We start from the raw sequence: 26,955 nt of genomic DNA, 5'->3' as shown, positions 1-26,955 counted from the left end.
CAAAAGTTGAAAGAGAGACAATAACACGTACATGTTTTTTAGGGGAAACATACTCACTTTATTGACCTAAATGAAGTTCGAGAGAAATTACAATAGGGTCATGTGCGTTCAAAAACTAGACATGTCGCCCTTGAGATAAAGAGATAGTATGCTTAGCCAAGTTATACCCCTCCGAGTTGGAGAGTCGTCCTTCGTGACCAAGTTACTTGAAATAAAAGCCCGAGCCCTTTGCTTGATTTCATTAATGATAGCTTCGCTTTTCCCTGCTGAGCCTCTAGCTAGATCATTGATCACCACTTTGCAATGTGAGGCAAGTTGCACCATGGAAATGTTCAGGTCTGTAGCAAAAGACAGACCTTCTCGGCAAGCAAGTGTCTCCAGTATTTCAGGCTCACAAAGACCATCGATCTGCACGGCCGGGGATCACAAATATTACCTATGGAGAATGTATCTGGTGAAACGAGCAAACTGGTGCGCCGAGTGCACCAGCGACATATGGGCCATTAGATGCAGAAGACAGGGACCGGATCGGTTAGAAGATGGGCCTGCTGGTACATTTTCAAAACAGTCCTTGCAGCATAGCTAAATCAAGCAAATTGACCTCCGCCTGCACTCAAGGTCGTCTCCCTCCCCTTCCATCTCCTGTACCAGCACAGCCGCCGCCGCGAGCTAGGGTTACGGCCCAGCGAGCTCAAGAACCAATCTCCCTCCCTCAAGGTCTTCACTGAATCCAATCGCCGCTCTCTCCCTCTTCTGTACCAATGCGCCAGCCGCCAGGCGATTTTGGGTTAGTAAATTTCACTCAACCTCTCTCAATCCTGTACCAATCGAGCGCCGTCTCACTCAAATATCTGCGTTTTTGAAATTTCTAGCAGCAGCCTACCACCGGAACATCTGAAGAGTGCCCGATTTCTGGCAGTGGTCGCTCGTTGTGAGCACATCGGCGACTCAACCTACCACCGCCACCGCCGTCAGCAGCACTAACCATCTGCAGCAGCTCAAGGATCTTGGTATGTTTGCTTCTTCCTTTATCCATTTGTTAAGGTTATTTTTGTTATTACAATTTCGTCCACACCTTTCCCCCAATCTGCTTAAACCAGTGGCAGAGAGATAACATGAGCAATGTTGTTCTAGTTGACTGAAAAGGCATACTTTTGTTGATTCAGAATTGGAATAGTGTGTTGTGGGTACCAAATTAACATACGAGCAGTATATTTGTACAATCTTCATGTCAATTACAAGGGATGTACTCCCTATTTTCATGCAGGTTAGTAACCCATGGCTTGCAGAATGTCGGTGTTCCTTATAATATATCTGCAAAAGCTCATAGATTGGACGTTCCTATAATTGGTCACTAGCTATAAGTAGTAGCTGCCATTTTGTTTCATGTGTTGTACGACTGACTGATGGTTCTAAAATGACTGATCAACATTGCATGTTCAGTACTTAAAAAAACTTCTTTAGCTGACTATCGCCGAGCCAAAACAAATATGTATCCCCAATGTTGCATCACTTTTTCTCTAGTAGTGAACTGTCATTTATATTGTAAAAATGTGATACTTTGGAATCCGTGTTTTATATGTAGCGACCCCTTTATAGAGGATAATCCATCGTTATTTTCTATATCATGGTTTTATGGTTGTTCTAGAACTGACTATTCGCTACTATTCAGATTCAGGGCCATCTTGCCCGCTCCAACAATATTTTTGCCTTTGATAAGCATGGAAAAACTGCAAGCATCGCCTTCCTTCGCATCTTCACCAGGCTTCAAACCGATTAGTTGGAGGCATGAACTAGGAGATCAAAGAATCAGCCCATGCTGATGAACTATGGCTGGGTAATCTTCATAGGAGTCATCCTCATGTCTCCCAAGATGACAGCTGATGAAACTGATAATTTCACCTCTTGTGCTAGTCCCGATCTGGTTATCTCAGGCTTTGTTTTCTTTGGCACCATGTAATCAGCGAGAATGTACATTTGTTAGAAAAAATATGGCAAGCTTTTTGTACTTTAGATGTGTGGTTGTCATACAATTTATGTGGATGCTTGTATTGCATGGAAGAATCTAAAGAAAATGTGTTCAGAGATCTCTTGATAGCTATTGTTCTTGCATGAAAGACGTGATGAAAAGTAATTCCCAAGATGGTCGGCAAAATTATATAATTAGACTAGATGATGGTATACTTCCAGAAAATACACCCTGTAGCTTTTACAGATGAACTAATCTGATCCTAGGCAGGCTTCTCCAGAATCACCACAGGAAGCTCAAAATCACTCGAATTCCGTAAAAAATGTTGCAAAATAAAATCTCTTTGGTTCACTTACGAAACAACTCAACAGAAACAGTTATTTATAAAGTTGCTTCAGCTTTCTTATTGTACAAAGAAAATATTACATGGAAATTTTGGATTGTTTTGCCAAAGTCAGCAATGAGCAATCACGCAACAGTTACATAAGCTGCTACAACAGCACATCTACCAATTTTATCAGGTGCTATGCACAATTTAAAACAAAAGCTCGGTCAAATAAATATATAAATGAAGATGAGACATGCCTTCATGTACAATCTACAAAAGATTAATGTTGCTACTTGGAAACACTACAGGAATCAGCTACTTTGCCGTCTGCCACGGCAGACGGCAAAGGCAAGGATGGCGGACGGCAAAGGCCTTTGCCGTCTGCCGCGGACGGCAAAAGGCTCCGGCAAAGTAGGCATCGGTAAAGAGCTTCTTTGCCGTCTGCTTTTCGAAGCGGACGGCAAAGGGGCCTTTGCTATCAGCGGCTGACGGCAAAGAAAGCCGACGGCATTTAATGCGCTGTTAGTCCGTTAGGCGGCTAACGGTAGCCTTTGCCGTCCGCCGCGACGGCAAAGAGCATCCGGCCTTTGCCGTCCGCCGAATGATGTCAGCTGGACGTCACTACGGGACAAGCCTTTGCCGTCTGCTGTTGTAGGCAAATGTGGGCATTCTTTGCCCTCTGCCACTGTAGGCAAAGCCTTTGCCGTCCGCTGCTGTAGGCAAACTGACCAAATGGGCCAGCTCCCAGGGATCACAGGTGGCCGCCGCGTGGCTTCTTTGCCGTCCGCGGCAGACTGCAAAGGAGCCTTTGCCATCAGCGGCTGACGGCAAAGGTGCCTTTCTGTTTTTTTTAAATCCAGCAATTTTCACAGCAAATATATGACATATATATATATGTATATATATATATATCACAGGGCTATTTAACAGCAAACATATGACATATCCAGCACATAAGTTTCATCGTGCATACATATATAGTTCCATCCATTCATACATAGCAAGTTGCACATACACATTGTTCCATCCATACATATTACAATGCAAAGTTTCATCAAGATAGCAAGTTCCATCATAGCAAGCTAGAAGAATACTAGAGGAGAATGAAAGAAAAACAAGCACTCCATCATAGCAAGCTAGCTTCCGTGAAGTGAATGAAATCTGCAAAATGGCAAATAAGAAAGTTAGAAAAAGGTGACTAGAAGAAGAAGTATATGCCATTTATGAGCTAACTTAGGTGAAATGGATCATTTATGAGCTAACTTAGTTGAAATGGATCGTTTATGAGCTAACCTAGGTGAAATAGATCGTTTATGAGCTAACTTAGGTATAATGCATCATTTTAGAGCTAACCTAGGTAAGATTGGTCATTTTGGAGCTAACCTAGGTGAAATGGATCATTTTTGAGCTAAGTTAGGTGAAATGGATCGCTTATGAGCTAACCTAGGTGAAATAGATCGTTTATGAGCTAACTTAGGTAAAATGCATCATTTTAGAGCTAACCTAGGTGTGATGGGTCATTTTGGAGCTAAACTAGGTAAAATGGGTCGTTTGTGAGCTAACCTAGGTGAAATGGATCGTTTATGAGCTAATCTAGGTAAAATGGGTCATTTTAGAGCTAACTTGGGTAAAATGCATCATTTTGGAGCTAACCTAGGTAAGATGGGTCATTTTGGAGCTAACCTAGGTAAAATGGGTCATTTTAGAGCTAACATAGGTAAAATGGATCATTTTGGAGCTAGTCTAGGTAAAATGAGTCATTTTACAGCTAACTTGGGTAAAATGGATCATTTATGAGCTAACTAAGGTAAAATGGGTCATTTTAGAGCTAACTTAGGTAAAATGGATTGTTTATGAGCTAACTAAGCTAATTATGCCATTTTTGACATAAGTAAGCTAAGTACATGTCATTATTGAGCAAACCTAGTTAACTAAGCATATTAGAGCTAACTTAGGTCATTTTGGAGGAAATAAAGCTAAGTATAGATCGTTTTAGAGCTAACTTAGGTAAAATGGATGGTTTTGGAGGTCAGTAAGCTTATTAAGTCATTTTGGAGGAAAAGAAGCTAACTCTAGGTCATTGTGGTAAGCATATTGGAGGAAATAAGGCTAAGTCTAGGTCTTTATGCATTTGTTAAGCAAAACACTAGAGAAACTTACCATGATCATGGAGGTGTAGGAGCGGGCTAGCTCGTGCCGGTAGCTGGAGAAGGATCGTGCGATGTTTGTCTGGAGTTACGCTGCACCAAAGATCATTTCCAATGTCTCGTTAGCATGATGACACTCAAATGTTAAGAGTAGCAAGTAATGTCCATTCAAATTAAACTCACCGTGGTCCCAGGAGCAATCACTGGCATCGGCGGAGCGGTCTGACCGGTCTTCTCGCACACAGACTGCACATTTGGTTTTGACGACTCAGTCATACTAGTTAGTAATGAGACAAACACTACATGATTGTTTTGGCTAATCTGCAGAAGAAACTTACCACAAGGAGCTCGTATATGGCCCTTGCCTGCATGTCATTCCGTGCCCTCTCCTCCTCCAACATCTTTGTCGTCCTCTCCTCCAACTCCCGCTGCCTCTCCGCCGCCTCCGCCAGAAGTTTCTCCGTTCTATCTCTCTCACTCTGTATAGCAGCCTGCAACACCACTCCTCGTTACCATTTGTAATCATTGATGAAAGCACACACAATGTAATGGAGAAAGATAGCTGAGTACGTATAACTAACCTTGATGGCGAGTTGGACTGGCCGTTCACGAGGCCTTATCTCAGGAGCGGAGCTCAACTGGCGCGCCTTGATCTCCGGGAGAGTGCTAGGACAACGGATAAGTCCATCTCCAATAGCTATGGAGCCATGGGACCTCCCGCTACCAGATATCATCACCAGCTCTGGATCAATGGGACCCTGGCTCGGGTTAAAGTCCTCCCCTTTCCTCGCCTTCCCCTCATCTCTATATTTCACGAGCTTGTCATGGGAGGAGATGTTGGTGAAGTTGTTTGCATCATCGAGGTCAGATGGAGAGAATGCCTTGACTTTCTTGAAAGAGGCAGTGTGGGCCATGGCATACAGGTCGTACACCTATGGCACCTTATCCGCCTTATTGTAGCGTGCCTGAAAGAGAGAAACAAAGTAAATTAGTAATTAAAGGGCTCAAGCTAGCATGATGAATGAATTGCATGAATCATGAAGCAAACCACATACCCAGTTCCGCCCGAACTGATATAAGTTGGAGTTGCCTTGATGCTGTGGCACACCTTCCATTTGGGCACGTTTGTCCTTGGCCTCGTTGTGGAAGGCTAGCCATTCTTTTGAGCACCACTCATTGACCAACACCTCCCAACAATCCATCCGATCCGCACACCATCTCGGAGGCGCCTAAGTTAGCAAATAGAAACTTGAGCGCTATGGCTATGAATTACTAAATGAAGGAAGTAAGTACAAGGCCTTAAGAATTACCTCCATGTACTGCTCCTTACTCAGGAACTTCTCGCGACATGCCGGCTTGGTCTTCTTGATACCACGCAAGGTGTAGTAGTCTCGAACAGCCTGCACCCGAGCCTCGTGCCGTTAAGTTCTGTAGTAGGCGCTTGCAGACGTTATCGATAACATTTGCCGCGTCCTCCTCGTATCCCTCCTCACACCTGTAGAATGTCTGCAATCAAATGAGACAATATTGATTAGTACAATTAATAACTAGCTAGTTGAAGATATTTGATTGTGTAAAGGAGAAATTACCCAGAACTTTCTGATCACCACGTCTGCCATCGTCTTGCACAAGGCACCGTCGATAATCTCACCCGGCGGGGCCGAGGCAGCCAAGTAGTGCTCCCAGCTCAATCCAAGATCTGGAAGCCGGCCCTCACCAGGCAACGTGACAAACCCCGGGAAGTTTTGCCGACAAAGAACTCCAAGGACGGAGTTGGGCCGGCGGACACTATGATGGTGGTTCCAACCCCTACAGCATGACAAGGCCAACACATTAGATATTTGAAGAAACGTGAATGCAGAAGGTACAAAAAGATTAAATGCACTTACCTCTCCTCATCAGGGAAAATCAACCACCTCTGCTCGCGGGTCGCCGGCACGGACGGGGGCCGTGTACAACCACGCTGGTAGACGGTGCCCCCCTCCTCCTCAATATCATTCGGCTCCCCGCCATCATCAGCATGGCCACTCGGCCCCTCAGACTCATCCGGCCAGGTACCCCATCCAGACGTGTGCTCCTCCAGGGTCTCGTGGGCCGAAGGCCCGTCGACCCGAGGCTCGTGGACCGGAGTCCGTGTAGCCTCCTCCTCGGACGAGTCCACCCTAGCAGTCACGTGCTCGGGTGAAACAGCTGGGGGTGGCGGCGAGGAAGGCGCCCTAGCAGTCACCCTACCTCCTCTCCCGCGACCACGTGCTCCAACTCCTCTCTTCTTCCCCCCCTTACCTCGTCCCCTGCTGGGCACCGCTGTCGACGAAGAAGGGCCCGGCGGTGTCGCCATACTGTCCAGCAATGCTCGGCGGAGAGGTGCGTGTGGAATGGAAGACCTCCCACCACGCGCCGACGAAGAAGGGGCCTCGGAGCGCTCCCGACCAGCGCCCACCATCTTTCAACACCTGCCATGACAAAGAGTAAACGAAATTAGTACAACATAAAAAAAATACCGACATGAATAATAATATGTATATCACTTAAGTGTATCATCATCAAGTACAACATAAAAAAAATGAATACCTGACACTACTAATAATCTCGATCACTATCATCAATAAATGCATAATCATCATCATCACTATAATCAATGACGGGCTCATAGGGTTCAGTGGCATCAACATGTCGAAGGCCACCTTGACGTAATCGGTCAAGCATTGACAGGTCATCCGCAGCAGTAACCTCTTCTTGTTCCGGTTCTTCTTGTTCCTCCTCTGAGTTGATGTCGGATTCACTGCCGCTGTCTACTTCAATGTTTTGGGGTGAAGTATAGCGGTTCTTGAAACGCTTTTTGGAAAGATGTGTCTCTTGGAAGAATTCTCCTTCATATGTGTCTGGGTTAATGTGAGGTTCATAATCCTCTTCCTTTGGGGGAGATAGTCTAGCACGTGGCGGCACTTCATAAACGACATCCCAACCTTCCAGATTTGGATTAGTTTGGCAGGCCCACGGTAGATAGAATACTTGGGTCGCCTGTTGAGCCGTAATATAGACATCAGGAACATCTAAATGGGTGCTTTGTTTGATTTCAACTAGCCCTATATGTTAATGAGTCCTTCTAGTCTCCTTCGGCTGAAACCAATAACATTCGAAGAGTACGACATTCGGTGGGTTGTCACCATAGAATATAAGTTCATAAATTGCTTCAACTCTCCCATAATACTCGGTACCTCCTTCGCCGATAGCAGATACACAACAATTTGTAGACTTTCGGTCGGCCATAGATAGCTCTTTGCCATAGGTACAAAAGCGATACCCGTTGATGTCGTATTTGTCAAATGAACGGACCTTATAGTCAAAACCATTAGCGAGTTGTCTCAATTCGGCGTCCATAGACTCTGAATTAGCCTACAAGTTTAATACGAAAGGATTGTTGCATTAGGCAGAAATTAGCGAATGTAATGAAATGGTCTAATAGAAATTACCGTTTGTTTGAACCAAGAGATGAAACCGGGATAGCCGCCTCCTTGCTTTGCGAGAAGCTCATACTCTTCGACGGAATCCTTTTGGATTACTGCTCCATACGAGAATATGGCGACGTATCGACTGTATGAAATATCCAGGAATAAGAGCAGTTCAAAGGAAATAGAAGTTGCGAAACAATGTACCGAGAACTTACTCGATGTACGGCCGCACTTCTGTCAGGTTGTTGAAGATATACAACGTAATGGTCCGCCATTCTTTGTTATCCAAAGATACTGGTTTCGAACCACTGGCTGGTGCGAGATTCCCTTTGAATAGGCTGAGGTTGGATCCACCCTTTTGAGGTTCGTCAGCATTGTACCGAGGCTTCGGATTATGCAAATAACGATTTTTGGCTTCGTAGTGTGCTGTCACGAAGTTTGCCGCCTCCTCAGTGATGAATGCCTCAGCCATCGATGCTTCAATTCTACGTTTATTTTTACATTTTTTTCGAAGCATCTTTTGCATCCTCTCAGTTGGGTAGCACCAACGATTTTGCACGGCCCCCCCCCAATCTTGCCTCGGTCGAGAGATGCAAAATCAAATGCTGCATTGGATTAAAGAAGCCCGGTGGAAAGATCTTCTCTAACTTGTAGATCAACTCCGGCGCCAACTCTTCCATTTCTTCTAGCACGCCAGGCGATAGTTCTTTCGCACAAAGAACACGGAAGAAATAGCTGAGTTCTGCCAGTACTAGCCATTCATCCTCAGGGATGAAGCCACGCAACATCACCGGCATTACCCGCTCAATCCATATATGCCAATCATGACTCTTGAGACCAAATATCTTCAATTTATCAAGACTCGCTCCCCTCTTTAGATTCGCTGCATACCCATCGGGGAACATCAACTGCATTTTCACCCACAAGATAATTTCCCTCATAGCTGGCCTTCCAAGATTGAACCATGCCTTTGGCTTCGTCCAGTTCTGCTTTCCTTTCGGTTCTTTCATGTTTTGTAACGGCCTATCACATAGCGCCTCCAGACCGACTCTAGCCTTAGTATTATCCTTTGACTTCCCATCTATGCCGAACAATGTACCAAAAAGTGCCTCGGCGATATTCTTCTCAGTGTGCATCACGTCGATGTTGTGTGGGCAAAGGAGGTCTTTGAAGTAAGGCAGATCCCATGAGCATGTCTTGTGAGTCCAGGCGTGCTTAGAATTATACCCCTTGAAGTACCCTGGACGCTCTGGATCTGGCTCGAGAGTGTTTAACTGATCCAGGGTCTGTTGGCCTGTCAACGCAGGTGGTGCAGAGTTTTTGACAACTCTACCTCTCATGAAGTTCTTCTTGTCTTTCCTGAACTTATGGCGAGGATCCAGGAACTGTCTATGCATGTCGAAGCAAGAAAACTTGCGACCGGTCTAAAGCCAACGAAACTCAAGAGCTCCCTTGCATGTGGGGCACGGGAACCTTCCATGCACACACCAGCCAACGAATAGCGCATACGCCGGCAAGTCATGCGTCGAGTACATGTACCAGACACGCATTATGAAGTTCCGTTTGCTATAGGCGTCGTATGTCTTGAACCCATTATCCCAGGCTTCTTGCAATTCGTCCTTAAGCGGCTGCATGTACACATTCATATTTTTCCCCGGATAGTTGGGCCCTGGAATTATCAACGTCAGGAAAATGTTCTTTCTTTGCATAATCTGTTCGGGGGGAGATTGAGTGGAAAGACAAATACGGGCCAACAACTGTATTGGGCTGCCGTCAGACCAAACACACTGAACCCATCCGTGCTGATGCCGACTCGAGGATGCCTCGGATCTGTCGCTTTTTCAGCATGTAATTCATCAAACTTTTTCCACGCAACACCATCTGATGTGTGTACGATCATCAGATTCCCATCTGCATCTAGTTCGGTTCTTTTGCCCGTTTTGTGCCATGTCATCTGTCTGGCCGTCTCTTCGACCATGAAAAGACGTTGAAGTCTTGGTACGATTGGCATATACCGAAGAACACTAACGTGGATTTTGGTCTGTGTCTTCTCACCCATACCGTTGTCTACCACAACATACCTGGAAGACTTGCAAATGGGACAATAGTTCAAGTCTGCATAGTCAAGCCTAAATAAGACACATCCTTTCTCACAGGCATGTATCTTCTCATAGGGCATCTTCAGTGCACGGAGGATTTTGTCCGACTGGTACAGGTTTGCAGGCATTACATGGCCTTTGGGTAGAAAGCGTCCAAATACTGTAATCATTGCGTCGTAGCATTCTCTGCCCAAGTTGAACTGAGCCTTCAGAGCCATTACTTGTGAGATGGCATCCAACTGACAAAGCTCAGTGTGCTCATGGAGCGGACGTTTTGAAGACTCCAACATTTCATTCAAGGCCTTTGCAGATTCCTCCATCTCCTCGTCCGAATCCCGAGCATCATCGAACTTGCACCATGTTTTCCATCCCGGTACCATGCTCGTCGGTGCGACGACGATCCACCTCACCTCGGCCACGTTGGGCAGACTCACCATGATATGTCCACACCGTATAATCGGGCGTAAAACCACTCTTCTGCAGGTGTTTGCCCATTTCAGCCTCTGTCCTCTTTTCCCAATTGCCGCACCGTAAACAGGGGCACCAGGTTTTCCTCTGGCCATTTGCAAATGCGGCTTGCACAAACCCCTTGGTTTTTGTGAACCATTTAGTCCTCCATTTGTTCTGACCAGTGTGACCGGTGTACATCCACGCACGATCACTCATCTTGACTTTCAGAGCTACTGGATACACAACAAACATATATATATATATATATATATATATATATATATATATATATATATATATATATATATATATATATATATATATATATATATATATATATATATATATATAATTCACCATGTATATATTCATCAGTTGATCTACTTTGTCAATTTTATTACGTCCATGCAACCTACACTCTAATAGGTAATGATAGGTCATAATCCCACCCGAGTATGTGTAGATTGGGTTCATTTTCCCATGCTATGCTCCGGATCCGACGCAAAATTTCGGCAGCACCTCCCCGCTGTTCTCCTGATACACGTCTCTGCAATAAACAGAGAGGATGTGTACCCGGAGAACAACGAGGGAGGCACTGACGAAATTTATGCGTCGGATCCGGAGCAAAGCATATGGGAAAACGAACCCAATCTACACATACTCGGGCTGTCCATGGATAGCGTTGGACAATTCGAAAGAATCACGGTTATAAATATGCAAATGCATGCATATTTATAACTATAACGCTTTCGAACGGGAGACACATATTGGTTACGCATACTGATGATTCAAGACAGATATATAGCTAGCTATCAGGTTTCATCGGCACGAACACCGGAACAGAGCAAATAATTAAGGGGGAGGACGACATGTCATTTGTGCTCACCCATGAACGAAGGGGCAGAGCTCGTCAAACGCATGGGGAGGTCGTCGAACACCAAAACTCGCAGCGATGAAACAACTGCACATTTAAATCTACCCGATCAACACAATTATATATGATGTTTTTCATAACAAAATCGAAAAATATATGACCTAACTCATAATTCACAAATATATGACCCCGTCGGCCTCTGGAAGGCCAAAGAGCACCTTTTCGGGAGGTGTCGGGGGTCGGGGTGTCGTGTCGGTGTCGGGGTGCCGTGTCGGGGTCGGGGTGTTGTTTCGGGGTCGGGGTGTCGTGTCGGGGTCGGGGTGTGGTGTCGGGGTCGGGGTGTCGGGGTCAGGGGGTCGGGGTGTCGGGGTCAGGGTGTCGGGGTCAGGGGGTCGGGGTACTGTTTTGGGGTCGGGGTGTCGTGTTGGGGTCGGGGTGACGGGGTGTGGTGTCGGGGTCGGGGTGTCGAGGTCAGGGGGTCAAGGGGTCGGGGTGTGGTGTCGGGGTCAGGGTCTCGGGGTCAGGGTGTCGGGGTGTCGGGGTCAGGGTCTCGGGGTCAGGGTGTCGGGGTGTCGGGGTCAGGGGGTCGGGGTGTTTCCTTCTATCCTTCTTCTTTCCTTCTTCTTCTTCGTCTTCTTTCCTTCTCTTCTTCTTCCCCTTCTACATATTCTTCTTTTCTTCTTCTTCTTTTTCATCTTTTTTCTACTTCTTTTAATAATATAACTAATTATCTAAAACCCATGCACTAAATCTAACACTAACACATATCTAGCACTAAATCTAACACTAACACTAACACATATCTAGACCTAAATCTAACACAAACAATTAAACAGCAAAAAAAAGAAAAAACAGAAAAAAATAACTCACCGGAGCTCGGGGGGTGGCGGGTGGCGACGGGGGTGGCAGGGCTCCGGGGCGGTGGAGCTCAGGGGGAGCCGGCAGGGAGCCGGGGCCGATGGGGCTGCGGTGGCGCCGGGGGCGACGGTGGCGCCGGGGTAGTGGGCGGGTGGTGGGGGCGGCGGGGCGCCGGGGCAGTGGGACGGTCGGGCGGCGACGTGGTGGGGCGCCGGGGCGGCGGGATGGTGGGGCGACGGGGCGTCGGCGGGTGGGGGGCGACGGGGCAGGCTGCGGCGGGCGGCGGTGGCGGGGGCGGCGGCGGGTGCTGGGGGCGGCGGCGGGTGGGGGGCGACGCCGGGCGGCGGGGGGGGTCGATGGTCGTGAAGAGAAACAGAGAGGAAGGGGGTGGGGGGCTCGGCCGTTAGTTAGGTTAGTGAAGTTAGGTCTTTGCCGTCCGCCGTGCTTTGCCGTCCGCGGACGGCAAAGAGGGGAGCCGTTAAGTTTTATCTAATCAGCTCGTAAGTGGGGCCACCTCTCTCTTTGCCGTCAGCCAGCTAGCGGACGGCAAAGAACTGGCTGATAGCAAAATCCTTCTTTGCCATCAGCCAGTTCTTTGCCGTCCGTTTTTCGTAAACGGACGGCAAAGACCTTCTTTGCCGTCAGCTAGCAGACGACAAAGAACTGGCAGACGGCAAATAAGCTAATTCCAGTAGTGAAAGCAGTACAACTTTTTATACATCTAGAATGTTACATATTCTACTGCATTGCACATTTTGAGATTTCTCAAACTTTAGGCCTGGTGTCAGAGTTTGATCAATTCATTGTTGTAGAACCGCCATCCTGCTACAAATATTCCTGAAAATAAGACATGGTATTATCGACCATATCTTGTATAATTATGGCAAAAAATAGGCGTTCCATGCCAAAACAGGTAATCTCAGTCAACTTTTGCAAATTACATCTCCAGTTTTTCATCGCATCACCAAACATAAATTGTACACTTATACACAGATCATGGTAACGGGTACCATAATAGATTACATAACTTGTTGCATATATTTGGCATGGCAAATTCACTTCTTACATACGGCCATTTTGCACTGGAACAATCAAAGTGCGTAAATGACAGAGAAGCACAGACTTGAATGGATTGATTTCCACAATACCAAGTCTACACAAAATGACTAAAAATAATTATTCCAACATCGCATCAGTGAGACCACCACAACTACTTATTTTTGTGATGCTCTTTGGCCCTGTAAAGATTAACAAAACCATGTTAGTACAACTTCAGAAAGGGCATGAACAAAATTTTCATGGTTCGTTACTTTACCTCTTTTCCTTTTGGGTCACGGTCTGCTCCGAGCCCCTTTTCAATCTCTTACCACTCCCTTTTGTTTTTGCTACATCTGGTAGGTGACTGTTGATCACAGTTGGGAATGATGTTCCAACGAAGGATTCAAATTCTTGAACTTTACTTTGCTCACTAACTGTTCCCTCCTGCCCCAATTGTGTGTAGGCATCACCAATAGCCTTGTGAAGATATCTCATCTTCTCCTCACTATGTTTTGCGACATGAAGTGCCAAGCCGAAATTTGAACATGTTTCCGCGTACAACTTCTTTACGACAGGTGGAAGACATGTAGATGACCCTTCTAGCTCATGGCCGTTGGCATCATAGGCAAGGTGTCGCGCAGCCATTTTAGTCCACCTATGTAGCACATATTGACTAGGAATTTCATTACAGCCCTCATTCTTTAGGACAACAATGATGTGACGGCAAATGATACCCAAGGATTCAAACATCCTACAAGAACAGTGTGTTTCCCTAGTGCTAGTGTTGAAACTAACTTGTCTAGCCTTGCCACTGTTGCTGCTAATGCTGATGGTGCGGAGCTCACCAATCTGCGTGATTGTTTTGACATGACAATAATCCCTCGCTGCTAGCACCTGACTCTGAAATTCAGCAAAAACCTCATGAGTATACACTTCTCTACCATGACTCTCGATACTCCAACAAGTCTTGAGTATAGGCAGTGTATGAAGGCTGACATTATCTTCTTGTAATTCTTTTTGCCGTTGTTCCTCTAAAGCTGTTTCAAATCTGACCCAAAATTCAATCAAGGCAAGGTTCCGGTTAGTAAAGTGTCTGAAGAATGCATTCTCACTCTCAGATCTTGATGTGGTACGCAAGATTCCGCCAAGGTGGAAATCAGTAAAATATGCCGGAATCCATGATCGTCGTAACTCATACTTCTCCTGCAACCATGTATTATCATCTAGCCCGAAATCATTAATTATTGAACACCATTTTGACTCGAACTCGTTTGGTGTCTCTGATCCCCAAACACATGACATAAACCGTTCATGGAAATCTGGACTGTTTTTTAGGGTCGCACCAACTTTTTCCGTAAGCTTCATGAGGATGTGCCACATGCAAAGTCTATGTATAGTGTTTGGGAAAACATGTTCTATCCCTATTCTCATGCTTTGATCTTCATCGGTAATGATTAGCTTAGGTGCAACCCCGCACATTGCTTTCAAGAAAGTCTTGAACAACCATATATAAGATTCTTGCTTCTCATTCCATAAAAAGCAGCACCAAATGTAACACAAGATTTGTGGTTGTTAACTCCAGTGAAAGGGGCAAACACCAAGTCATACCTATTAAAGCGGTATGTGGAGTCAAAAGACACCACTTCACCAAACAATGAGTAGTTTTTTCTGCATATACTATCAGCCCAGAAAATATTTATAAGTTTATCATTCTCATCGAGTTGGTAATCAAAGTAGAAGGCTGGATTGGCAGCTTGCTTATTCTTCATGATATCTACTATTATCTGTCCATCTGCTCCCTTAATTGCTCTTTTAAAATCACGGTGGCAGTTTTGTAAATCACGCTTTGTGCAACCTACATTTGCTTGCCCCCCCCCCCCCCCCCTTCTCTACACTAAGCAAGCGATATGCTGCAGATGTGCCAACCAATGCCTTATGACATGTAAGTAATTTTGTCCTCAACTCACTACTTACTTCTCTATTTGACTTAATGAGATGTCTCTTACTTGGCGAAATAAGTTGGTGCGTGTGCGATTGGACAAATCGGGCAACCTCCTATTTGCCGTCATCTTGCCTCTTGAATCCGATCATAGCCTCACAACCACACCTGCTTAACTTGAAATTCCGTTTAGGCTTTATCCTTTCCTCATCTGTGGCCACCTTTTGCCAACCTTCCCTTGCACAAACAAACCTCTTCCACACTGCTACACCCTGATGATCTTTGTGTGTTGTCCATGTGCGGACCGAGAACCCAACCTCATGAGCATACATTTTGTATAGTGCCATGCCCTCTTCCCAGGTGTCAAACTTCATGCCAATTACGGGCTTTAAGTTATCATCACACTCAGGCTCATATGTTGACCCCTAAAAATGCAATATAATAGTGGTTTAGTTCATGAACTAAAGCTCGTGCAATCGACGTGAAAAAAACACTTACACAAAACGGAAGACTGGTAGTTCTTTTTGGCGTGTTGTAGGTATTTTCATCATTTCCCACCAACCGGATCATGCCCTACCAATTTGAGGTAAAAAATCAATCAAGTCACAAAATAGTGTGCCATACATAACCAATGCAACATGTTAATTACCACAGCAGAGCTGCTGGCATCATCTTCAACTCCCATTGCCGTAGTTGACCCAATACTTAGAGTAGCACTTGCCATTGACTCCATGGTTACCTGTTTTCATGCAAAAAATGACAAAACATCACATACATGTCCAAAAGTACAGAACTGGAGTAACCTACAAGAAAGCAGCACTTATCAATATTTTAAGTCAGGGAAAAGCAACAATGTGATTGCGGAAAGACAAATTGGGGAGCACTTTTACGTAGTAATGCCAAAGAAGGTTCAATCAAACATTGTTAAGGCCTTTCCATTTAACATGAACAAATTTAAATGGATACCAAGAACATCTTTAGTCGCTTCAGAACAGATCCCCTCGTCGATTTCGTGAAATACATATCAAGAACATCACATGAGCAACTAGTAATTAACACAATCTTGCCATGTATGAAGGCTCCCAGGTAATCGTTTGATCACATATCAAATCTCTTCATCCACAAACCTTTTTATAAAATTAGCAAGCGTACATGAAAATTATACACAAACCAGAACGGGTCCCTTCATCTATTTTTCCACTGTCGGCTTTAATTAGTGGCAATTTTTCCCCATTATAACTGCACGCCAGACATCAATTTGGTGCTCATAATATTCAGTTTCCCAAATGCCACTAGATTCAAACAAATCGCTGAAGCTTGAGGATTGAAAAAATAGACTGCATGTGCATAACAGAAGAACATCATTTGGTGCTCATACCGTGGATCCTTTAGCAATAAAAAGACGATGGCTGGCTCCTGATCAACCGCGGCGTTGATATCCCCGGAGCTGCAGCGCCGCGTCGCTAGGTAGCCGCAATCGCGGCGAGCCGCCGACGGACCGCGTGATTTGGGGCGCTCGCGCTTGAGCGCTTGATGTCAGAGAGAGAGGGGGAAGGGAGAGAGGGAGGCAACTCGCACAAATTTGTCTCAAGGGAGAGAGATTGGTTCTTGAGCTCACTGGGCCGTAACCCTAGCTCACAGCGGCGGCTGTACTGGTACAGGAGATGGAAGGGGAGGGAGACGACCTTGAGTGCGGGCGGAGGTCAATTTGCTTGATTTAGCTATGCTGCAAGGACTGTTTTGAAAATGTACCAGCAGGCCCATCTTCTAACCGATCATGTCCCTGTCTTTTGCATCCAATGGCCCATATGTCGCTGGTGCACTCGGCGCACCAGTTCGCTTGTTACACCAGATACATTCTCATTACCTATGTTCCGAAATATATGTTATTGGGGAAGTTCAGTTTACACTCCCGCAACGACATATATTTAGGAACGGACGGAATAAAAGCCTATTTCGCTCCTTGCCACCGCACTATAAGAACCACACCTTCCATCTCTGGACACGGCTCCATCTACATTAATTTTAACGTAACCTGGCCTCGATGCTATCCATTTTCGTGCAGCAATTCGTTCTTCAGACTGGCCACACTGGGGTAACATCACTAGTAACATCACACTTTTCAAGATAATTTTGCTTATGTGGCACATATTTAATGATGAGAGAAGTGATGGTGGTAACTTAGCTAGTTACTGTAACATCACACATACCAAGACAATATGAGTCTATAGGCTAATAAATGAATCATGACATGACACCACACATATGTTACTACCCATTGTGGAGGTAGTAACATAGCCTAGTAAAATGTGATGTTACTGGTTTAAGTTACTTCCCATTGTGACTAGTCTCACTGTGTAAAAAACTTGAGGTTTAGGAATCTACTGTACATGTGATCTGTGCAGGCGGGAGACATGCGGCTCTCGCGCACGTTCGGCCGTCTGACTTCCCTGACACCTCCTAACCAGCGCCTTCGGTACCTGTTAGCGTGCTTGCGCTTGCACGCCAGCCTAGTGGGCTGCGGCTTAAACATCGGCTCGCTCGGTCTGGTCGCTTGCTCAGGCACACTATACGCTTCCCTAGAAAAGGCAAACTGTACGCTCGTCTAAAAAAAGGCACACTCTACGCTAGCTGCTGGTGATGAATAAAACATTTTACCAGCAAAAGACATGTTTACTAGCAACAAAAAACCGATTCAAAAACTCTGAGAAAAAATGGTGAAATCAAAAAATGTTTATGAGTTTGAAAAGAATGCTCTTGGATTTGAAAAACTTTCACGAATTTGAAGTACAAATTGTGAATTTAAAAGAAAGTTTGTGTATTTGAAAAAAGTTCACCAACTTGCATAACATTACTGAATTTGAAAAACATTCAGGAAATCAAAAAAGTTCACATTTCCAAATTTGAAAAATTTCATGAATTTAATAAATATTGTGAAATTGGAAAAACTCCACTACTTAAATGAAGTTCACGAATTTGAAAAAAAACAAATTAAAACAATATTGGAAAATCTTTAAAAACTGAAAATAGTTCATAAATTGGAAAAATATCACAAGTTTAAAAATTATGGACTATTTTCAAATTTAAACTATTTTCAGTTTTTCCAATTTAAAAATCTTGAATCTAAGAAAAGTTGTAAATTTAAAAAATACAAAAAATGGAAAAGAGAAATACAAAGAAGAAGAATGAAAAATGAAAAAACCCACATAAAAAGCGTCATGGAAAACCAAAAAGGAAAAACACCCTAGAAAAATCAGGGAACCTTCTAGAAGGTTGCCAAAACCGGTGAGAGAAAAACCGGAGGGGCCCACATAGGAACTACACAGGGGAGTTGTGTGAGCCCTATCGATTAGATAGTAAGAACAAATACAATAAGGTGATGTAAGCACTTGATAAGGATTTAAATATAATATTTATGGTTAGTTGGAGGATAGAGAAGATGAGAGAAAAGAAGTGGGTTGTAGATTAGTAACCAGCTGCAGCACGAGCTCCAAAAACTTTGTGAGAAAAGAAGATGGCTCGTGCTACAGCCTGCTATTGTATGTGTTCGCTTTTAGGTTAACTGTAGATCACATGGCTACTAGATAAAACTAGCAGTTTGCTCTACTAGTAACCATGCCCTAATTAACAGGTGCCAAATTAGAATTAGCTTGGATTAGGTCAGACGCCACACGCTGGACCGACTAGTCATTGTCGGGCTTCATATAAAGCCTACATGTCATCTCCATTTATCCCATCACTTCCATACTGCATCGATCGAGCTAAAACACTATTGAGAGAGCACGCAATGCAACCTTCTCCACGAAGCAATTGAAAAGGACCAATCCATGAGAACCTCATGCTAAGCCTCCTCGATGTCATCATTGTCTTGGTCATGGCCCTCCACTCACCCTTCGCCGCCGCCCAGCTGAGGACGGACTACTACGCCAACATCTGCCGCAACATAAAGACCATTATCCGAAACTCCGTAAAGTAGTCCAGGAAGCTCCTGACAGACGGGTGGGCGGCTCCCTACCAGGTGATGTCCATCCTCGCCGGACGCCGCAGCCCAGTGTAGCATGAATGAATACGAGACGTGAGCATCTACACCCAAGGACGGTCGTGTGTTCTTGCCAATAACTTCCAAAGCTGCACGAATACCACCAATTTCAAGATTAGGTCGACCGGATGACGAAACAAATCCATCTCTATAAGCACTTTGTTGTGAGTTGTCCATAACGTCCATGCCAGGGTAGTGCTACCCAACCACGCCAATTCACGGTCCTTCCATCTTGTGCCTTGAGCCAACCTAAGAAAAACAGAAACTCCAGTTAGGTTCCACGAGCACCCTGTGGCCTCCCGCAATACAGCCCAAGCAAATATAGCCACGATGCATCTGAAGAGAATATGGTCTCGGTTTTCATCTTGGTCGCACCAAACACATTTTCCATTGCCCGACCCTTGCCTTTTAAGCACTTGGTCTCCACTTGGGATAGGATTCCTAAACACCTGTCATAGAAAGATTTTGATTTTTTCCAGAAGCAAGCCTTCCAAATATCTCTCAAATCACATAGGGGAGCCGCCCTAAATATCTCCTTGTAAAGCGACCCCGTGGAGAACATGCCCGAGGGTTCTAGCCTCCACTAGATAACATCGTGGCCATATGATATGTGCGGGCCACAAAGGCTTTCCGCAACCCATGCCACCCCTGGGCCTCCTATTCCCCAAACGTCCTTCTAAAGCAGCGAGCCCACTACCCGTATCCCTACTCTCTGCAATCGTGGTGATCTGTTTGTCAGGCATGGCAAACAACGGAGGGAAGGACTCCCTAGCACCTGGTCACCGCACCACCGGTCCAACCAAAATTTGGCCAATTTCCCATTATGGACCTCTAATTTTGTGCGAAGTGTAAGCAGGTGCTTAACTTTCATCACTGCGTTAGCAAATTGGGATCTTTTGATATTTTCAGGAATGTCTAACCCCTCCCTAGTTAGGTACTTATTGCGAAAAGCATGTAAGGCTGTAACCACAATCCCCTTGGCCCATGAGAATTTTCCATGCCCATTTCTTCATAAGGCACCAACTCGTGATTTTGGGGTTGATTACCCCTAGCCCCCGAACTTTTTGGGTGAGCAAATGGATGCCCATTTCACCATGTAATACTTTTGCTTGCGTTACTCCTTTTTCCCAAAAGAACAAGGACCTCACCCAGTTCAATTTATCATGAACCCCATCTTGCAATAAGTAAAATCCCATTGTTAACACCGAGAAATTTGTGAGGCAGTCCTTAATCAGGACTAGCCTGCCAGTGAAAGCCAACTACTTGCATTGCTAAGGCTCAACTCTCCAGCCACTTTGCCCACCGCCAGATCTAAGTCCAAAATGGAAAAAGCCCTCGCCAAGATGGGCATCACCAAATATTTGATTGGGATAGACCCAAGTTCACAATTCATCATATGTGCCACTCTAAGTTAGGATTCCAAATCCCCGCCCGTCACAAACGCCTCGCTTTGGCTGAAATTTATTTTCATGCGTGACATTGCTTCAAAACACATGAGTACAAATTCAGGATTGATGATCTCTACAAGAGAGTTCCTAATTGGGATTAGTGTGTCATCCCCATACCATGGATAGGATAGTCCGCTAGACACGACCCTTGCCGCCACTTCTGAAATGTGCCATGCCGCCTTAGCGCGATCCAGAACTGCCACCAAGACATCTATGATGATGTTGAAAATATAAGGGAATAGAGTATTCCCTTGTCTAACCCCCTCCCCTTTGGAAAAAACAGGCCCACCTCCCCATTGATTCTGATCACCGTTTGTCCACCTCTAACCAGTGCAACTCATCCACGATGGATTGAAAAGTACTTTTGTGCATAACCTCTTCCAGAAAGTCCCATCTAACTGTATCATACGCCTTCTTGAAATCAATTTTTTCCATGCAAGTATTATCAATTAGATAATGATTGGTAATGGACACATGGATGCAGGGTTGTGATGCATCGATCATGATCAAGAGGTCGGACGCCGAGTGGGGAACCCCGACGACCAGTCGGTGAAGCCGCATGGGTTTCAAACGATCCTGGACGCCAAGGCTGCGCTGGACAACGGCCCACAGTGCCGTCATAGGGTGTCTTGCATTGACATACTTGCCCTCGGAATCACCGCACGAGAATCCGTCTTCCAGGCACTCAGAATCAATTTTTCCATGATAGCTCACACAGTTTGAGCATGTGAAATGTTACACACATTCCTTGTACCATGCGTGGTTGTAGAGCCAAGGAGCGTACTACCAAGTGAAGCTGGGTGGGTACGACAGGAGAGGATCTCGACGAAGACAGTGTCGTGCTGCCGCACTTCGACTTCAACCTTGATAACCTCGATCAGCGCCTTCTTCTCAACCTTGGGCCTCTCCCAGACCGACATGATCACCCTATCAGGTAGTAACTCAACTAGTACTAGACAACATCTTCTGCACTCCATTTGTGACACAGCCGACCATCATGTTTACCATCTCGCATCACTTGCATGTGAATTCAGGTGGCCACACCATGAGCACGATGGACTACGCCTTCTTCCAGTACATGATCGTCACCCGCCCAAGCATGAACTCGAATTTTGCCACACATCTCCATGGCCCCTGCATCAACAGCCAGAGCGTCGAGTTCCTTGACCCAATGCTGTTGGGATTTACAACATGATCTTATCCCGTGCGACGGCTTACATAGGGTATATATAGTAGTGATGACCTAGGTCGATACTGATCCATACCGTGGGGGGCATAGCCTCCCCCCCCCCCCCCCCCCCCCCGCGCACCCCCAGGCTTCCCTGGTACCGGGCGAGGCGTTATGGGCTAAATTCGGTCTCTGCTCAGCCATGACCCACGCTTTCCAATGACGGGCCTCCGCTCCTCTCCGTCAGAAGTTAGCCTTTATAGGAATTTGGATCACAACTTAACAATTTCACTACTCCATGATTCTTGCGGAAGTTATACTGTATTTCATAAAGAGCGAGCTTCAATGTACGTAGCTTCCCCGATTTGCTGCAAAAACCTACCAAAACTTGTGTTTCTCTTCACAAGTGGATGGTCACTGAACAATTCCAAAAAGGTCTTGCGTGTTTCCCCAACGGATCATGGTAATGTGTACGGTGTACATGGCAATCACTCAACTTAGTCATGTTCTTAAGTGCAAGAACATGATAGCAAACTGACCCCTATGGAAGGCTTCATACATAGTCGGAAAGCATGAGGAGATGGAGGCGACACGATACAGGTGCGGTGATGCCAATGCAGACGAGGTTGGACTACGAAGGATGTTGCTGAGGAGGAAAAACTAGTTGAGGGAAAGTGAATAGGATGTTCCATAGGGTTTATGTAGCGACTCACAAAATCAATCACGGTTTTGGGTCCTCGATGCAGCGGTTTGCTTCCCCATTAGTGTCGGCATGTCTACTAACTCATGTCTGTGTGGCTTGAATCCTAGATCTGGGTGCACATCTTAGTTGGCGACGGTGCCGAAGTTGCAGCAGTTGCTTCGAAGTGGGGTTCGGGTACTAGGTCAAGGGTGGTTGTCCTCCGCTTGCCCTTCCTTGGGTGGCAGCGACTACATGGGATATAAGGGTGTGTCCTTCGATGAAGCATCGTCTTTTCAGCGGATTTTGGTGACTTCTCGACTGCATGTGTGGATATTACTCTCATGTTCTAGCAGCGGCATCTCCAGTACACCATAGGGTTTAGATAAGAGCATCTCCAATAGATGTTGCAAATTTGGAGATGTAAAAATAGGTGTTGGATAATTTACATCACCGAAAAGTGATTTTTACATCTTCAAAAAAGTCTCAACTCCAACAGATGATGTATATTTGGTGATGTAAAACTCCTACTCCAAGATATGATGTATTTGAAGAAGTAAAACTAGTCGGCATAAGCGTCGACAGCCGAGCGCCGAGAGCCGGGAGGAGCGGCGGCGGCAGCAGGTGCGCCAGCGGCCGAGCGACGAGAGCCGAGAGGTCGAATGCGGCGGCGTGGCCGTGAATCGAGCGGCGGATTGGTCGCGGTGGGAAGGCCAGGTGGCGGTCGTGCGGTGTGAGAAGGTCGAGTCTGCTGGGGAAAAGCAGCGGTGGCGTGGAGGCCGTTGTGCGGCTCGAATCCGGCGACGGCGGGATGGTGGGAGGAACTCAAATCATGCGGTGGCAATTCGGCGGCGGAGCAGCGCAGAACCGGCGGTGGAGCGGCCAGGTCTGGCAGCAGGGCAGCGACGGCGTGGTGCGATGGGCGAGCGGCGCGGCGGCAGAAGTGCGGCGGGACGGACTCAAATCTGCAGCTCCTCGGCGGTGCGGGTGGCGGCGGGGATTGCAGGTGGGGTCACGGCGGGGTCAGGATGGAAGAAAGGGCGGCGGTGACAATGTTTTCGGCCAGAAATCGCCGGCGGCAGTGGCGGGCAGGCAGGGAAACTAAAATGAAGCGGCGCTTGTCGCATGACTGGAGTTTTACATCACCTCGGATGTGAAGGTGCAAATTTGTATCTCCAAATGTTGTACATCACTAGGAGGAGGTGATGTGATATATATATTTTTTTCATCTACACCCGTTGGAGCGTTTTTTGGCCTTCATGATGCAAAAGTTTGTTAATTTTGCATCTACATCTTCTATTGAAGATGCTCTTAACAACTCACAAAAGCGACCACAACTAAGATGAAGATTGGGTGGAGTGCCCAACGGTTCGCACTTCGCACCAAGATTCTGTTCCTTGTTTGTCATTTGTTAAGGCGAACAGCGTACTGGCTGAAGAAGGAACAGCTCGTTCGTCAGCGTGCAACGGCACGTACGTCTATATAGCTGCAACCTGCATAACCAATTCCTCTGCTCTGAACTTCCGGCCGTTACATTTATACACACCGTGTTAAATGAGCTGTGCCTTGATCACCATGCACGAGCATCATCCCCTACGTACATGCCACTTTGACCAGACGGTCCAGACCCCAAGTGGCAAATATCTAGCTGTTGCTCAGGCGACGAGGATTGGATTAGGGCAGAAGCCACACTACCGGATCAGTCGGTCTCCGGCTCTGGGCTATATAACCCCACGTGCAACCTCCATATACCTCGATCGAGCTAAAACCGGTAAGGCACGAGCTAGCCGGCGCGGCCAGCCACACTTCTGGAAGAGCACGCAAAGGCAACAGTCTTCGCGAAGCAATTGAAAGGGAGACCGATAGACCCATGGCGAAGCTTGGATGGTTAGCCTCCCTCGCCGCCGCCGTCGTCGTGGTGGTGACGCTCCGCTCGCCGTTGGCCGCCGCGCAGCTGAGGCCGGGGTACTACGCCAGCATCTGCCCCAACCTGGAGACCATTGTCCGGAACTCCGTCAGGCAGTCCATGGCCCAATCCCAAATCTCCGCGGGCGCCACGCTCAGGCTCTTCTTCCATGACTGCGCCGTCAGGGTACACAACCCGATCGCTGACCGATTGAGCTCGCTCTTGTAGATACATGTCGACTTGATGAGCTGATGACGTAGGTATCTGTACTTTGCTGTGCGTGCAGGGCTGTGATGCGTCGATCATGATCGTCAACTCGAACGGCGACGACGAGTGGCGGAGCCCGGACGACCAGTCGCTGAAGCCACAGGGCTTCCAGACGGTCCTGGACGCCAAGGCCGCCGTCGACAAGGACCCGCAGTGCCGCTACAAGGTGTCCTGCGCCGACATACTCGCCCTCGCCGCACGAGAGTCCGTCGTCCAGAGCGGAGGGCCGAACTACCAGGTGGAGCTGGGCAGGTACGACGGGAAGGTCTCGACGAAGAGCAGCGTGGTGCTGCCGCACGTCGACTTCAACCTCGACAAGCTCAACGCCTTCTTCTCAGGCCTGGGCCTCTCCCAGACCGACATGATCGCACTCTCAGGTGACTGAACTAGTACTCGTCAACTTCCTCTGCGCCCCATTTGCAACACACGCCGACCTGTTGACATTTGACAATCTCGCTGGCTGCACGATGGCATCACTTGCGCGCGAATCCAGGTGGCCACACCATGGGCGCGGCGGACTGCAGCTTCTTCCAGTCCAGGATCGGCACCGACCCGACCATGGACTCGGGCTTCGCCGCGCAGCTCCGGGGCACCTGCACCAGCAGCCAGAGCTCCGCGTTCCTCGACCCGACGCCGCTGGGATTCGACAACTCCTACTACAAGAACCTGCAGGGCGGCAGGGGCCTCCTGGGCTCCGACCAGGTGCTGTACACGGACCCGAGGTCACGGGGCACCGTGAACTACTACGCGTCCAACCAGGGCACCTTCTTCTACGACTTCACCGTCGCCATGACCAAGCTCGGCAGGGTCGGGGTCAAGACCGCGGCCGACGGCGAGATACGCCGCGACTGCCGGTACACGAATTAGTTACAGAGTCGCCGCCGGCAGGTTGCTCAGTTGCTCACACAGTTCAAAAAAAAAAAAACTGTCAATGACGCAACTACAATAAGATCGGTCATGTTGTTATACATGCATGTGGCTTTGATTCTTGGAGCCCATGATGTCTTCAACTAATCGACTGTAAGATGTCCTTGACTGATCGAATTCTGATGCCTTACTGTTGGACATGTTGTCTTGATCGATCATGTGAGGATGCAGGTGTCTTTTGTGACAACGAGTCAGACTCCAGCACAAAATAGCATGATAATGGCTCTAGCCTCGATCTAGCTAGGCCGCGACTGGCACCAAAAGCAAATCATATCAGACCTAACTTCATCAACGTCAAATGCCCATGATCTGCACTTGCATGGTCCAAGGACCTCTGAAATGGAGCACTATGATTTGTGCAATTGAGTGCACCATGCGTTAACAAGCAATTCCTACAGGGTACGTAACAGCACCATCCGCGTGAGCATATTCAGGTTGGCCGGCCGGCCGCACGTTTTTATGATTTTATATCGATCTTCCTTTGTACTACTCCTATGATTCTTGCCGAAGTTATTGCGTATTTCAAAAATAGCGAATTTCAGTATACAAACTCCCTCAATTTGCAAAAACCTACCAAAACTGTTATTTGCTTTCACAAATACATGGTACTTGACCACCCTCCAAAAAGACCTTGCCTCTTTTCCTAACAGATCTTGGTGGTGTCTAAGGTGACATGGCAATCAGTCAAACTTCGACATGTGCATCAGTGCATGAGCATAAAACCAACAAACCCCTATGGATGGATTGATACTTAGTGGGCAGCATGACAAGCCAGAGGTGGCGCGGTACCGGATGTGGTAGTGCTGATGGAGACGATGTTGGATTGAGATGGACGCGGTGCTAGAGGGAAAGGATAGTAGAGGAAAAGAAAATAGGATGTAGATCTAAGGATTTAGAAAATCAATCATGGTTAACAAAGAAGATGAGGTCCTAGATGTGGACCCTTTGTTCCTTGTTGGTGATGGATCTATGAGCTCACGTGCGCGCGGCCTAGATCTAGGTCCGCATTTTAGTCTCCTAGGCAGTGGTGCCGATGTTGTGGGAACGACATCGAAGTGGGCTTCGGGTATCAGGTCAAGGATCGTCGTCCTCTCCTGCTCCGTCCTGGAGTGGTCGAGACGGCAAGGGCTCCAAGGGTTTGTCATTGGACCCAATATCGCCTTCTTCTTTGGGTTGTGGATTCTTTGGGATATACGTCGACGATGCTTCTGGTAGAGACTTATGACTTCTCAACTCTCTGCGTGGATATTACTCTGCTATTAAATGGGTAGGGCAGGACTCTAGATGTGGCATTTTCGACAAGCCATCAACATGTGCAAGACGCGGAAGACGAGGATGTTTTTGAGGATCAGATTATATATGTTTTT

The 26,955-nt window shown here is 46.8% G+C and overlaps 2 protein-coding genes, 1 long non-coding RNA gene and 1 pseudogene across 5 annotated transcripts; 3 read left to right on the top strand and 1 right to left on the bottom strand.

Moving 5' to 3' along the window:
- The first annotated feature begins 528 nt into the window (after positions 1 to 528).
- Positions 529 to 2,087, top strand: LOC109740561 (uncharacterized). 2 transcript variants are annotated; one of them, XR_002227339.3, is made up of 3 exons: positions 529 to 787; positions 873 to 1,010; positions 1,673 to 2,087. It is a non-coding gene; the product is annotated as an uncharacterized lncRNA (long non-coding RNA). The 2 variants fall into 2 exon arrangements; XR_006666347.1 differs by having other exon boundaries at positions 563 to 787; positions 876 to 1,010.
- Positions 2,088 to 13,105: 11,018 nt separating this feature from the next.
- LOC109740562 (protein FAR1-RELATED SEQUENCE 7) lies at positions 13,106 to 16,890 on the bottom strand. 2 transcript variants are annotated; one of them, XR_012189653.1, is made up of 5 exons: positions 16,533 to 16,890; positions 15,804 to 15,893; positions 15,653 to 15,727; positions 13,493 to 15,579; positions 13,106 to 13,415 (listed from the first exon to the last, which is right to left on the bottom strand). XR_012189653.1 is itself a non-coding variant. In XM_073505123.1 (5 exons), the coding sequence occupies exons 2-4, from the start codon at positions 15,885 to 15,887 to the stop codon at positions 15,271 to 15,273; spliced, it is 468 nt and encodes a 155-aa protein (XP_073361224.1). In that variant the 5' UTR covers positions 15,888 to 15,893; positions 16,533 to 16,890; the 3' UTR covers positions 13,829 to 14,115; positions 15,222 to 15,270. The 2 variants fall into 2 exon arrangements, 1 of the variants encoding a protein (XP_073361224.1); XM_073505123.1 differs by lacking the exon at positions 13,106 to 13,415 and having other exon boundaries at positions 13,829 to 14,115; positions 15,222 to 15,579.
- Positions 16,891 to 18,950: 2,060 nt separating this feature from the next.
- LOC109740558 (peroxidase 45-like) lies at positions 18,951 to 21,836 on the top strand (annotated as a pseudogene).
- Positions 21,837 to 24,237: 2,401 nt separating this feature from the next.
- LOC109740563 (peroxidase 45) lies at positions 24,238 to 25,728 on the top strand. Its single transcript, XM_020299614.4, has 3 exons — positions 24,238 to 24,580; positions 24,681 to 25,038; positions 25,155 to 25,728. Exons 1-3 carry the CDS (start codon positions 24,359 to 24,361, stop codon positions 25,526 to 25,528), a joined length of 954 nt encoding a protein of 317 aa, XP_020155203.1. The 5' UTR covers positions 24,238 to 24,358; the 3' UTR covers positions 25,529 to 25,728.
- Positions 25,729 to 26,955: the final 1,227 nt, after the last annotated feature.

The sequence above is a fragment of the Aegilops tauschii genome, chromosome 7, assembly GCF_002575655.3.
Source record: "Aegilops tauschii subsp. strangulata cultivar AL8/78 chromosome 7, Aet v6.0, whole genome shotgun sequence".
NCBI lineage: Eukaryota > Viridiplantae > Streptophyta > Magnoliopsida > Poales > Poaceae > Aegilops > Aegilops tauschii.
This window is presented reverse-complemented; position numbering and strand designations above follow the sequence as displayed.